Raw genomic sequence first — 15,448 nt, 5'->3', positions numbered from 1 at the left:
GTTGGTCTCCTGAATGTTTCGCTCCTCCCTCCGTGATCTGGGTCGTTTAGTGCTTTTGGGAGAAGAGACGTTGTGTGTGTGTGTGTGTGTGTGTGTGTGTGTGTGTGTGTGGGGGGTAAATCCGACGGATTGAAACGGACTCACAGTAGCCATGGGGAAAGCGGACTTTCTTTCTCCAAAGGCAATCGGTAATCGTATTAAATCGAAGGGACTCCAGAAACTGCGATGGTACTGCCAGATGTGCCAGAAACAGTGCCGGGACGAGGTGAGTTCAGCACTAACAACATGGAAGTCTGGTTTATACGGCACACACAGTATAGCGTAATCTGCAGCTGATACAAATTGTGCTACAAATTGTGCTACAAATTATGCTACAATGTTGTGCTACAAATTATGCTACAATATTGTGCTCCAAATTTTGCTCCAATGTTGTGCTCCAATGTTGTGCTATAATGTAAACAAACATTTAAAATCTAGCTAAGTGTGGGCTAACAGATTGGCAATATGCACCAGGCAGTAACCAATCAGTGACTTGGGGGGGGTGGCACATGGTCATATCTGTTGCTTTTATATCTGAACTGAATGCTGAGGATCAAACTCACTGAACAGTTATGTCCCATGAGGGCCCCCTTCAAGTCGCTGACTAACTCAGACTAAAGCTGGCCATAGATGCAAAGATCAGATTGTACGATCGGACTTCCCCATCTCCTGATCTGCCACTTACCATTCAGATCAAAGTCTTACCATTCAGATCAAATAAAGATCAGCCAATGTTCTGCCCCTGACAGCAATCGTATGAAAGTTATGTCCAACAAAGCTAGTGACAGTCTCCCACTGAAAATCCTACGATCGGCAATACATGCAGAGATATTACCCGCAGCCGACAGAAATTTTCTAACCTGTCCGATTGACCAAATGACCGATCTCCACCGGACAAAAAATGACGGGACTCTCCACACACACGGTCCGAAAATCGTACGAATCCTCGATTCGTACTATGGGATCTTTGCGTCTATGGCCATCTTAACTCAGAGTTAGACAGCTGAAAAGCAGGAAGTAGTGTTCTGGCTATTATATTAGACATCTGTTCACTCCAGCCTTTATGGAGTATCTATATATATATATATATATATATATATATATATATATATATATATATATATATATATATATAAACTCACTGTTTATAACTGATGACATCAGAACTCACCGTTTATAAGGATATAATTTACAAGATATTCATGGCTTTTGTGTATTATAATACACAAAAGCCATGAATATCTTGTAAATTATATCCTTATAAACGGTGAGTTCTGATGTCATTTCTGTCACATGACTCCCTGAAATTTGTGTATTAAAATAAAGTACCCCCAGTTGCAAAATATGAGGATATTAGAAGTTACCTCGGAGTTTCATGACCTGTATAAAAACACTTGGCCTTCGGCCTCGTGTTGTTATATGGTCATCAAACTCCTCGTTAACTTATAATATCCTTACAATTTACAAGAGGAGGTACTTTATTCACTATATATTTTTGGCTAACTAATTATATTGGAAACGTTTTTTTATTTTGCACATACTATTGATTTACCCAGTTTTTATTTTTACACTGAACTGTTTCTTTAAACAAAGTCCACTTATATCACTGAAATGTGCTCATACTCACCTATACATGACCCGTCATGAAGCCAATTGCAATAGTCTAGGGTGGGTGGGTGTGCTTTAGTTTTATGCCTATTCAATAGTTTTATTATGGCATTTCTTCTAAGCCAGTGAAGCCCAACCAGTGGCTCATGAGCAACATGTTACACATCACCCCTTGCATGTTGCTCACAATGGCCTGAATTCCAGGCTTGAAGGCAAGTTTGCATAAAAGTTTACTGCCAAAGTATCCTCCAGTAGGCTGCTTGTCCACATCCTAATCACAGCCCTTATTTGGCACCCCAGAACCTTATTTTCATTCTTGTAACACTCCCCAACTCTTTTTACATTTGAATGTGGCTCATGGTTAAAAAGGCTGCAGACCCCTAATCTAAACATTATTGTTAAAACTGTATGTACCCACAATAAAGAAGGGATAATTCCCACTTCCCAGATATTGGGGCTCATTTCTCATTTGTGTACCCAGGCTCAGCACAAAAAGTGCCAAAAAAGGCTGCAGTTGGCCATTTTTATGCAGTTTGCATCGGTTTTTTGTAGGCCAGAGACCTGCAATTCTCCCTTCACTATGCCACAGCTCCCTTCACTGCATTAGTCCGTTTTGTATTAGTGAAGAGCAGGGGTGGGGACAGGCATCTCCAGCCAGCCTCCCACATGCCCATTACTTTGCTACCAGTGCTATACATTTTACTACATAATTATCTTTCTTTTTCTTTAAGAATGGCTTTAAATGCCACTGCATGTCTGAGTCGCACCAAAGACAACTGCTCCTTGCTTCTGAAAATCCTCAGCAGATTATGGATTCTTTTTCAGAGTGAGTATGAAAATGTTTTAGGAAATATTGTCGGTTGCATTTTCTATATTTGTGGTGAATACAGTATGTGCCGTTGTGCTTTCAGGCTTTTGGTTTCATTGAAATAGCTCTGCTAATATTGTAATTATGCGTTTAAAGTATAACACAGGACCCAACAAAGGGATATTGTAGCCCTTCCAACTTTAGTTTTTATTATCCATCTAATTTTCTAGCTCTAAGTTATTTACATATATTTTACTAAGATTGTTCATTATTCACATCATCCCCTGCCCCAGTGGAGCTTACAATTTAAATGGATACGTTCACAGAAAAAAGTTTTTTTTAGTGCTGTTCCAGCAGATTTCTGCACTTAAATCTTTTTTTTTTTTTTTTTTTTTTTTAAAGAGCAAACCTTTTTTTAATATTTCATTTTGAAATTTGACATGGGGCTAGACATATTGTCGGTTTCCCAGATGCCCTCAAGTCTTGTGACTTGTGCTCTGGGAACCCTTGCGCGCCCGCATCTTCTGTGTTCCTTTTAAAGACCCGCGCCGACCTGCAGGGCGATAAAGCGCACGTCTTTATATATATAAAAAAAAAAGGAAGTCAGAAGCTGGCAGACCTGCAGTGCAAGGTGGAGAGCAGAAAGAAGAGCTCAACCCAGACCTGCAACCGGAGCTGCGAGGTCGGCTTGAACCCGCCCGACCCGAAGGTCACTACTAGGGAGCACAACCTAGGTTGTGGTAAATACAATGTTTGGCACTTGCTACTGTCACATGCATTTTTTTGGGCAATGATATTGGGTTCACAGCAGGTAAATGGGAAGCAAATTGGGGATAATGGAAGCATTTGTAATACATTTTTAAAAAATTAATTATAGAAAGCATAGTTCATGAAAATATATTCTGGTGAAATTCTTTACATGCTGGAATGATCCAACATAATATAGACTTTCCTGTTGTAATCATTTTATAAATTGGGTCTTATAATGCTGTAGATAAAGAATTGTCATTTTTTATGATCCACTTTAGTGCCACAAAACTTGTTTTCATTATATTGTCATTCATACGTTTCTATGCTTTGTTTCCTGCAGTGAGTTTCGAACAGAATTTTTAGAATTGCTAAAACGTCGCTTTGGTGAGTAAATAACACACTATCCTTTTTTAGATGATTTGAATTTTTTTGTTTTTTATTCTTAGGCATAAGTAAAAAAAAAAAAAAGCTAAATAAGGAAACCCCCCTTTTTAGTATAAGCTTATTTAACTGGACTTATTTAGATAGGGTGCATAAACACTATCAGAAACAAAAAAATATACTTGACACACGGATTGAAAGAGAACCATTATAGTTCTGCTTAGAGACACCAGTTCCCCATCCACCTTAAAGGGGTTGTTCACCTTCCAAACCCTTTTTTCAGTTCAGTTGTTTTCCAGTAGATTGTTCTCCATAAACAAAGACTTTTTTTTCAATTGCTTGCCATCTTTTATTTTTTACCATTTTCCCATAATTTAAGTTTAATGTTCCTGTCTCTGGTGTTTCAGTCTGGCAGCTCAGTGTTCCAGGAGCATCTGAACTGTTACAATTTGCTACATTTAGATGATACACTCAGAAAGCTCAGGAATTCTGCTCAGCAGGGACAAAGATAACAAATGTAGCAATTGCATGTATCAATTTAGAACAGTTAAAACGTCTATGACCCCCCCCCCCCCAGAGCTGCTTTAGAAGGTGAAAAATTACACATCAATATTAGAACGGTCACAAATAGAAAAGGGCGCTGCCCGAAACATATTGTGTACCTCTATCCCCAACAAATAAGTTTTGCAGTCCAGTTGCTGCCTTGGATTTGTCCCCCACCTCTACATATTTCTACAGATTGACCTAATTGGGAAATCACGCACAGGATACCCAGTGGGAAAATCCGACAAAGAGATTTGGTGAGCTCCACTTGTACTCTTAATTACAAATAGAAAATAGAAAGCAATTGGAAAAATGCTTTATTTCTGGCAAACTATCTGAAACCAACCGAACTGAAAAAAGTGTTTGAAGGTGAACACCCCCTTTAAAAGAGAAACAAACCCGTACTAGAAAAAAACCCCTACCCTGCGTAGACCAACCTCCCTCCTCCCAAAAAAAAAAGCACAGGGAGTGGAATGGAACAAGGTACGGGTGGGTTGTCTAAGGTATATTGGGGAACTGTATTTTGTAACAATCGGTATCTGAACTGGTTTGCTGGTAACAATATGGGGAAATGTATCTAGATACATTTCACCCTTATTTGTTGCAATTGTGTAATTATTATTGTGCATAGAGTTGGCTTACTTGCGGATACAGTATTGTTGTGGCAATTAGTTTGCTTACTTCGCTAACAGATATTGGGGAACTGCTTGTTTTCTGTAGAATCAGTTTGTTTACCTTCAAGGGGAGCAGTAGCACCAGGGTTCCTGTGTGTCAATAGGCGAACTGCACACAATTCAAAAGAGGATGCTGAGCACAGCTATGCTGCTTCACAGGGAGCTTTAGGTGCAAGTACCTTTAATGGGTATTATTTTTCATGCAGCTAGTACTTTCCATGACCACGATTCCACTGAACACTTGTAAATGAGCCATTGGATATCCTTTCAGAGTTTCATGATGTGTATATACTGCATTGCATGATGTGCATATCCCGTGTGTGTGCTTAAAAGTTTGTGAACCCTTTACAATTTTCTATATTTTAATATGGATGTGACCTAAAACATAGTCTTATCTTCAAACAAGTCCTAAAAGTAGGATAAAATCTAGTTAAACAAATGAAACACAAATTATTATATTTGGGGGGCCACATGGGACATAACTGTTCAGTGAGTTTGCAATCCTTAGTATGCAGCTCAGATTCAGAAAGCAAACAGCCCCCCTCCCTCAAGTCACTGATTGGTTGCTGCCTGGTAACCAATGTTAGACATCCGGTCACCACAGCCTTTACAGCATTTTCAGTTAACTAACTATACAGGTATAGGATCGTTTATCCAGAAACCTGTTATCTAGAAAGTTTCGAATTACGGAAAAGCCGTCTCCCGTAAACTCCATGTTATCAAAATAATCCAAATCTTTAGAAAGAACTTCCCTTTTCTCTGTAATAATAAAACAGTTTCTTGTACTTGATGAAAACCAAGATATAAATAACCCTTACTGAAAGAAAAACCAGCCTATTAGATTTATTTAATGTTTAAAGTATGGAAAGATCCGTTATCTGGAAACCCCAGGTCCTGACCATTCTGGATAACCTTTTTCATACCTGTATTGCAATTTTTTTTTATTTTACACAGCCTATCTATTAACTAAGTTATTTTTATACTGAACTTTTCCTTTAAATTAAACATGGTCTCACTCACACCTGATTGTCTTCCCATTGACTAAAAACACCTGACTTTACCTTCAAATTATACGATAATCCCAAGGATTCACTTACTATTTTTAACGCGCTGAAATGTTATTGGATCAATAAATACATGACGTATAACAATTTGATTATTTTTAATCTTCTAGGAACCAAGAGAGTACATAATAATATTGTATACAATGAATATATCGGCCATAGGGAGCATGTTCACATGAATGCCACCCAGTGGGAAACACTGACAGACTTCACCAAATGGCTTGGTCGAGAAGGTAAGCTTCAGATACATTTTTATAAATTGTGTTTATCATTTTCATTTAATGCATGGCATTTGACATATTTGTAATTTTACATAATTTAATATGTAGGATTTGTAAGTCTTAAAATAAACACACATGGCTTTATGAGGTGTAGCATGTGACTTTTAGAGCAAAGTAAGTCATTTTTATGTTGTGCAACATCTAGCCTTCCTAGATACTAGGAAATAAAACTATTTTGTAATGTATTGTCATTAAATACACAGTTAGATTTTATATACCAACTCTGCCCCTACAGATTGTATCAGTAAATCCGGCCACATACGGGCAGATTCAGTATGCTGATTTGGTCCTGACCAAGCATGTTGGCAGCTTATTTGACTTTGTATAGGCAGATATCTATCAGCCAGATGTCTATGAGGCAGGTTTGAAAATTGGTTGAGGACTGCACAATCTCTCATCACTAACAGCAATCTGACACTACGAGATAGCAAGCATTATAGATGACACTTGAGGATCAAAAGTTTTTATGTGTACTAAAAATACATTTAGGAAGGTAAGTAATCACTGCTACGTGACTATTTGTCTTTCTCAGCCTTAATTCTTTCTATTCTGATGGTTTTGTACTTAGGGTACTGTAAAGTAGATGAGACTCCAAAAGGCTGGTACATTCAGTACATAGACAGAGATCCAGAAACAATCCGCAAACAGCAGGAACAGGAAAAAAAGAAAAAACAAGATTTGGATGATGAAGAGAGAACTGCTAAATTTATTGAGGATCAAGTTAAAAAGGGCTTGGAAGGAGTTGAACAGGTATGTCAAAATCCTGATAAATTATTCTTTTGGATTTTATCTGTTACGTTCATTATCTCAAAATCAAACAAACGCCAAGGTTCCGGTCACAGCTCATGCGTCTGTGCTCGTATACAAACGAATGTGCGGCTAGTAAGAAACTCGCATTTCCAAAGTCTACCTTTATTTCCACATGCCTTTCTGGGAGAGAGGGAGGAGTTGCAGAAGGAAAGCAGCTTTGTGAAATCGAGAACGGAGCTTTAAAAGTTATAAAACGGCCGATGCTGATTGCAGGGGGAGTGGGGGGCTGGCATAGGGGAAAGAAAGAGTTGTTTTTTATCAATCTATCAGGGAGCTAACAACAGAGCTTTTGAAGCCAGTGAGCAACTTAAAAGTACCTAAATGGACACATTTAATTAATTAGCCTGCACAGTAGGAATGCACCAAATCCAGGATTCAGTTTGGGATTTGGCCTTTTGCCCCTTGTTTCCCTAAATTGCATATGCAAATTAGGATTTGAATTTGGTTTGGTATTCAGCAGAATATTTAGTGAAGGATTCAAGATTCTGCTGAATCCTAAAATTGTGGATTCAGTGCATCCCTACTGCACAGAACTGCAGGGAGCCATGTAACAAACATTCTCTCTTGAATTAAACTTTATATGCAGCACAAAGAGAGGAAACCGATTTTCTGTTCAGAGAAATCTTCTTAGCAGGGGTGTAACTACAGAGGAAGCAGACCCCAGAAGGTATAGGTGTCCCATGAGGCTTTTTGCATAACATTACCAATATTTATTTTGTAGCAAATCTCTTAAATTTTTCAATCGTAACAATGCCATCTTTGATTAAAATGGTCCTCAAATCTCTCTGTAGTCTAGATGGTGACCAAAAAACCCTGTTTTTGTTGGTTTAACCCAAAGTCTATTTAAAGGACTAGATGGTCACTTATTTTGGGTAGTTATGCCTGTTAAAAAACAAAAGACTGTAGAGAGAACTCAACTCACATCTACCAATCAAAAGACCGTTACATCAAACCTAACAGTCTTTTGATTGGTAGATGTGAGTGTACCCCCAATGGTCATAACCCCTATACAAGCTATGTGTAGGTGGTGTGCCCAGTAGCCTATGAGTTAGTGCCCCAGTAGGCACGAAACACATTAGACCTCTTCCCTATGTTGTTATAAATGATATTGTATTTTAACTATTTAAATTAAATATTTTTTTTTTGTTTTGATTGCTTGGGGATCTCACTATATGCTTTTATTTTTTCAGTTGTTGGTATGCAGTCAGTGAGATCCCCCTTCATATGTTAATTATTGAAAATATTTGATGTTCAGTTTTTTATGATCTTTTCAATGTGGGCTTTATGCACCACTTGATTTCTATAATTCTGCCTGTTTGAACTTGCAGAACACCCCTACCTTCACTGAATTGAGCAGACAGAATGAGGAAGAGAAAGGTAGGTTTTTCTTTTCAAACCATGAGGATATGTGGACATATTAACTAGCATCCCTCCCTAAAGTTTTCTGCTGCTGTCAGGCAGAAATTCTCAATCTCAAGTCACATTTAACAGGACACTAAGGGGCCCATTCACTAAGTTTGAGTGAAGGAATAGAAGGATAAAAGCTTGAATTTCGAGTAGTTTTTTTGTGCTCCTCGACTATCGAATTGGCGTAAATTCGCCTGAGTAGAATGATTCGAATAGATCGAGCGCAAAAACGCTGCGACTATTCGCCCATTCGATAGTCGAAGTACTGTCTCTTTTAAAAATACTTTGACTGCCTACTTCGCCACCTAAAACCTACCGAATTGCTTTAAAAGCCTATGGGAAAGTCCCATAGGCTTGTTTTCTAATTTTTTGATTGAATAAAAAGGCATTTGATAGATCATTCGATCAAATGAAAATCCTTCGATCGAATATTCGATCGTGCGACTATTCGCCAGACGAATATTCGCCCATTCGACTATTCGCCGGCGCGTAAATTCGCCTGAATTGCCTATTCGATTCTATTCCCCAGTTGAATTTCGAGGGATTTAACCCCTCGAAATTTGACCCTTGATACATCTGCCCCCAATATTTGGGTTTGTTTGTTTTTTCTTATTTACTCTTATCCAATCATATTTATGAATAGATTCAGCATTCTGACACCAGGAGGAGCTAAGTAAAAGCAAAGAAAATGCATTGTGAATGTCCTTGGATAGCAATCCTGCAAAGAACCGAGACATTTATGAAATCAGGCCTCTTGGCATTCCCGCTATTCCCTTCTTGATATTATAAATTTAAAGCTTAATCTACTATAAAAGCCAGCCCATCCACTGTCTATTATAAAGACAGCTTTTTAATAATTAAAAAAGAGAGAGTATATACAAGGTACAACAAATCCACTTTAACCTCGCCTCATATGCAGTGTCGGACTGGCCCACCGGGATACCAGGAAAACTCCTGCTTCTAACCATTTGGCCTGTTTCATGGTCATTACCTACTTCTGTATGGGAACAGAATGGATAAATAAATAAATAAAGAATAATAAATAATAGAAAGAAAAGAGACTTGAAAAATAGAGGTTGAGTGAGGTGAGGAAGAGGAGAAATAGTTTAGAGAATGGGCCCCTGGACTAACATTTTCTGGTGGGCTCCTGGCATCCCAGTCTGACACTGCTCATATGCAAGTGATCTCCAAGGAATCATCCCTGATCTACATGATTCAGTGAATCAGTGTTGAAATACATGCACTATGTTTGCAGTGATTGCCATAGCCCACAGAATGTGTTTGGCTGCTTCGGTAGTCAAAAAAACTTTCTGTTCTAGATGGTGATACACCCCAGCAACAGCCCTGAGCTCAGGAATGTTGAACTGTAAATTCTCACTACATTTTACCAGACCTAGATTAGGAATTCTTCTATTTTTCTCACTCGACTGAAAGGATAAATTTGCCCTTTATTGTTAAACTTGAGTGGTAACAATCTGTAACTTTATCTGGACATGTTAAATGTGCCCCTTAATGTAGATTTGTGAGCAAATCTAAACAACTCTTATTGTATGGGGAAAAATATATATAGATCATTTTTTTAAATTACTTTTATTTAAATGTGTTTACATGTAGTGATTTATAGCCTGCATGCTGAAAACCCATTTCATATGTGTTTTTCTTTTGTCTTTAGTTGCATTTAATTTAAACAAAGGAGCAGGTACTTCAGGAACCACTGCATCAAGGTGAGATATACTGTATGTTCAATAAAAAAAAATCTGGGTGCTCATAAGGCTTATAAAAAAATAATGTAAATACACATAAAGAGGCATTCATATCCAAACACCCACTATTTTTGGGTTCCACAAACAACGCTCACCAAATATCAACTAGTGGTTCGGGTGCCCAATGCCCGTACCGTTTGCTTGGAAAAATTGATGCAGCTTCATATAAAGCAGGGTCACTCACTTCCTTTTTTGGTGGACCGGTTGCAGTGCCTTGAACCCGCAGAAAGAGGAGAGTTCGAATGACTGACACCTTCAAAGGAGCGCGTGCTCTGGTCTGTGGAGTGTGCGCTTCTTTGAAGCTGAGATGTACTTAAAATTTAGGATTTATGCCGTCTACAAGTGAGCACTGTGCAATGGTCTAAAAATCATTTTGCACATAATCAATATAAAAGATGCAGAGTAACTCACTGTAGACATTTATTAGGGAAAAATCACCACAGCAAATAATATCAAAACATGTGAATATCAATATAAAGGCATTGCATCATATCATACCACATGGCCGGTCCTTCCTCTGTCTGCATACCTCATGTCAGCCACTCCCTCCTGACGCGTTTTACACCATTGGCCAATTCATCAGAGGAGGTACTGTATGGTCTCAGTGCTGTAGGGGAGAGGCTTAATAATAGTTTTCAGCTCTCTAACTCTGAGTTAGTCAGCGACATTAAGGGGGGGGCACATGGTACATAACTGTTCAGTGAGTTTGCAATTGATCCTCAACATGCAGCTCAGATTCAAAAGCAACAGATATGACCCTTTCAAGTCACTGATTGGTTATTTCCTGGTAACCATTTCCTGGTAACCAATCAGTGGAAACCAATAAAACTGCAAAGCTGGAAGTAGTGTTCTGGCTATTATTTTACACATCCAGTCACTTCAGTCTTTATAGATTAAATTTAAGTGTTATGCCTATTTTCTAGTTCTCATGCATCCAACGCACTTAAGTCTGCTGCTGTTATGGGCTCAGTAAAACGAAAAGACACCTCTCAGGGTCAAGCAAAGGAAAAGAAGAAGAAATCGGCTCTTGATGAGATTATGGAGGTAAGGGGTTCAGTATTGACAATGCAGTGAATAAAACCTTATTGGATTAAATGATTTCTTAACATTAAAGTCTGTTTAATAAAAGTCCATTTCAAATTAAACATGAAACCCAATTTCTCTCTTTTTTTCTCTGTTTTCTATACTTGTTGTGTGTGTATGTGTGTGTATGTATGTATATATATATATATATATATATATCTATCATATATAATAAATTGATATTCCCTGCCCTGCTTTTATGCCATTATATACCCCTTCCATAATTTTCCTTTCTCACCATTCAGGTGCCCCCATTCTGGTACATGAGTGGCATGAGCTAAAACTTGCCTTAATAACAAAGTTTCCACAAAACAGCTCCTGCCTGCTTGATGTGATTGTGAATTTTTAAGACTTAAAGAAATAATATTAAGTGTGTTTATTTTGCTTGACTAAGATTATTAAAGAGGATGTGGAATTATTTTTTACGGTGACAGGTCCTCTTTCATACAACTCATGATGCAATGCAAATGAGAGAACCTGCAAGAGTGTACTGAAGTTAGTTTGTTTTGTAGATGGAGGAACAAAAGAAGAAGACTGAGCGCACAGATTATTGGTTACAGCCAGTGAGTTATCCTTTGCTAAATTATAATTATTTACACGATTTTAGGAAATGGAATATGCTCGCAGCTGGCCAAATGCTTGTTCCAGCCTTTAAATTTACTTTCACAACATTATAGTTGTCATTCTTTAGTCAGCCAGTCATCTTTTTTTACTATATGTTTATAATGTTGGAATATTAAATAGCCTATGTATATTTAACAGCTGGATTTTCTTTTTTATTTAAAGGATATTGTTGTAAAAATTGTTACAAAAAGATTGGGAGAAAAATATTACAAGAAAAAAGCTGTAGTAAAGGTAATGTATTTTTCCTGTTTATAAATAATTGCATTTAAAAAACTATCCACTGCATATAACTTTTTTACATGATACAGACCGTAAGGCGGTTATTTGTTAAAGTCCAATTTTTTCTCATTGACCTTTGGAAAAACAAAATATTTTTGTGGAAAAAAAAAACGTAAATTTTTAGGATTTATTAAACCTAGAGGGCATTAAGAGTCCAGATAAAAAAGAACTCCAACTCAAACCTGCCGAGTTCCTGTAGAAGTCAATGGGAGATGCCCCAAAGATATCCTGATTTCCTGCGACCACGGAAAAGTTGCGGTATTCGGTCGATAAAGTAGCAATATTCAGATTTTTTTTTCACTGTCGAGGTTTGACATACGTTATGGAATCTTAACAACAAAATATTATTAACTGAATAGGGCTTGTAAAAACAAATTAGAAATTATGGATTCCCCAAGTGATCCCATGTTCATTCCTATAATACCATTATGGCTGGGTCTCATACACTCCTTGCTCCTATTGCATATATGTTATGGTTTTCAAATGACAGTTTTGCTAATCAAAAACCTATTTTAAAAAATGTGTATTTCTTAAGTCATCAATGAACATGATACATGTTTGTTTACTAAATGTGTTCTACAACTAAAGCTAATGAATTATTTGTTCATATAGGAAGTGATTGACAGATACACAGCAATTGTGAAACTTGTTGATTCTGGAGATAAATTAAAGCTGGATCAGAGCCATTTAGAGACAGTTATCCCAGCACCAGGTAAAGAGTTTGCTTACCCTGAAAATAACTATAACAAGATCAGCTAGGAAAATGTTATTAAACTTACCAACTGTAAAAATGGGATAAAGAATAGTAAGAGTCTGCACGGTATTGAAGTATTTAAATACATATACAATAACACCTGATTAAAACAGCCAAAGGGAGAACCTCAATGGTTACAGCATATATAGGTTACAGCAATAATGCAACATTTTAAAAAGTTAATACAACCTAAAATGTTCTTTTTCCAGGAAAGAGAGTTCTTGTTTTAAATGGTGGTTACAAAGGACATTTTGGAATCCTAGATGGCATCATTGAGAAGAGATTTTCTGCTACAATAGAAATCGACTCAGTGAGTATATAGTTTGGGAGGGAATATGTCTGATATTGTCATTATCAGAACAATGCAACAGAACTTTGTTACTTGATAAATGGTGAAGGATACTAATAAGGGAACCTAATTCATTGGTCGACCATATGTGTAGCTTGTGGATACTAGACTCTATGGTGGAATTAAAGGAATAGGTTATTTAGTAAAAAGTCTTTACATGTGTCTGTAAGATAAAATATAATGTAGAGTAGTTTTACTCCTGGAAAAGATATTGGCACTTTTTTTGATTTGGATGGAGTTTCATGACCTGTTCATGACAGAATCAATTATTAAATTAGAAGGAAGCTTATCCAAGGCAAAGTTAACATATCTGTAGACTTCATAAGCAATATAAAGATGCGACATTTAAACCTCTGTCTGTCTTTACTGTACAAATAAGAAAAGGCTATCAAAGGGTATACTATTAAATGCGGGGATGGTTATTTAAATGATCACAAAATTTGTCTTAATCATATAAATATGACCAAAAGATGTGTTTTGCTACATCATATACCAGGTCTGGGATGTTTTTGGACCTATTTTCTATATTTGTGTGATCATTCAAAACAACTTTTTACTAGAGGGTGGTAATTGTTCTTTAAATTTGACTATGTATTTAATTTTGTGGGGCCTGCTTTTGAGTTGCATTTTAAACACAACTTGAGAGAAGTACGGGTTGAAAATTCCTGTTTAACATTGTCATTAACATTGTTTAACAAGTTCTTGTCTGTGTGTGATTTTTTTCACTCTACTGACCAAATGTCTCTTGACAGGGACCATTAAAAGGACGGAAAGTGGAGGGCATCCCATATGAAGACATATCCAAAGTTGCCTAGATGTATTAACTATTACCAGATCTGTGTCTGCTGGAAAGATACAATACTCTACTGTGTCAGAGTTTCAATAAATATTTTATGTACTTAAGACCATAAATGGCAGAATGGTTGGGCTGCACACTTCATGTTAATGCTAAATATTTCATTATTCCAGATTTCAATATTTTGCTCTAACATGATTCTCGGTTGTTTACCTTTTTGGAACATTAAATAAATGTTTTTAAAATACAAATCGAAACGTTTTGCTCTTCCTAATTATTGTTTTAGTTCACACTGCTGACTTGAAATAAGTATCACTACACCTTAAGAGTTTAATTCCTTCACCTTTGCAACTGCTCACAAAGTTTCAAGCACAGCACTGTCTGCAGAATGGCAGTCCTGTTCTTAACATCATAGAAAGGTGCTCCTGCACATTGCAGCCGCTGGTGCTTCCTAGCCTGTGTGTTTCAATAATGAACATGCTAGGTAGCACTCAAGGAGAATCCTGTGTCCTGCCAGAGTGCAAAAAATAGACAATTCAACCATTTTTTTGCACTTTCCACATTGAGTCTAGCTTGTTAAATATGGATGTGTTGTGCTTTGTATATTATTGAAAATCTGGGGCAAGATCTCAAACAAGCATTGTGTGCAAGACTGCATAAGATATGTGAACTAGAAGAAGGAAAGGGTGGAAGAAAAATTCTTAAAGAAAGAATAAAAAGAATATTAGCTGTTTCAAAAAATGACTAATAACTTTTTGTGATGCCATATTTTATGATTGTCTTTCATATTGGGTGCCAAAACATTTGACACCAACCATCTTCTAGGTCTTCAGCTGCATTTTTATCTTAGCTTAGAGCAGTGGTCCCCAACCAGTGACTCGTGAGCAATATGTTCAACAACCCCTTGGTTATTGCTCCCATTGGCCACAAAGCAGGTGCTTATTTTTGAATTTCTTGCTTGGAGACCAGTTTTGGTTGCATTAAAAGCAGGTGTACTGACAAACCGAGCCTCCTGTAGGCTGATAGTTCACATAGGGGCTACCAAATGGCCAATCGCAGCCCTTATTTGGCGCCACCCACAAACTTGTCATGCTTGTGCAGCTGCCCAACTCTTGAAAGTTGAATGTGGCTCACGGGTTAAAAAAAGTTGGGGACCCCTGGCTTAGAGCAATGGTTGCCAAACTACAGGCTGGGCCTATCTAGTTGGTCTCGTAGACATTTACTAAGGGTCGAAGTGAATTCGACATGAATTTTCAAATTCAAAAACTTTGAAATTCAAAGTAATTTTCGGGTACTTCGACCATCAAATAGACCAAAATTCGGTTTGAATTTGATCGAAAACGGCTAAATTCACTCATTTTCTACAATTCGATGGTCCAATTTCGAAGTTTTACCACTTTGAAATTCGACCCTTTGTAAATGTGCCCCTTAGAGT

At 37.3% G+C, this 15,448-nt stretch overlaps 1 protein-coding gene across 2 annotated transcripts; it reads left to right on the top strand.

The window, feature by feature from the left end:
- Positions 1 to 18: 18 nt before the first annotated feature.
- Positions 19 to 14,264, top strand: kin.S (Kin17 DNA and RNA binding protein S homeolog). 2 transcript variants are annotated; one of them, NM_001094010.1, is given in 14 exon segments: positions 19 to 78; positions 113 to 265; positions 2,379 to 2,473; positions 3,546 to 3,589; positions 5,978 to 6,100; positions 6,717 to 6,898; positions 8,287 to 8,335; positions 10,038 to 10,089; positions 11,052 to 11,172; positions 11,724 to 11,774; positions 11,998 to 12,066; positions 12,727 to 12,826; positions 13,078 to 13,178; positions 13,970 to 14,264. In NM_001094010.1, coding segments are annotated over 13 exon segments (1,164 nt in total). In that variant the 5' UTR covers positions 19 to 78; positions 113 to 151; the 3' UTR covers positions 14,033 to 14,264.
- The last annotated feature ends 1,184 nt before the right edge of the window (positions 14,265 to 15,448 follow it).

Source organism: Xenopus laevis, chromosome 3S, assembly GCF_017654675.1.
Source record: "Xenopus laevis strain J_2021 chromosome 3S, Xenopus_laevis_v10.1, whole genome shotgun sequence".
In the NCBI taxonomy this organism is placed as follows: domain Eukaryota; kingdom Metazoa; phylum Chordata; class Amphibia; order Anura; family Pipidae; genus Xenopus; species Xenopus laevis.
Note: the sequence above shows the minus strand (reverse complement) of the source record. Positions and strands in the feature narration are given on the sequence as shown.

Bases quoted from the DNA above. Each gene is read 5' to 3' on its own strand.
- kin.S (XM_041587654.1), top strand. From the start codon at position 152: ATGGGGAAAGCGGACTTTCTTTCTCCAAAGGCAATCGGTAATCGTATT. The intron at 6,899-8,286 runs GTATGTCAAAAT...TTGAACTTGCAG, and splicing joins GCTTGGAAGGAGTTGAACAG to AACACCCCTACCTTCACTGA. The intron at 12,827-13,077 runs GTAAAGAGTTTG...TTCTTTTTCCAG, and splicing joins GACAGTTATCCCAGCACCAG to GAAAGAGAGTTCTTGTTTTA.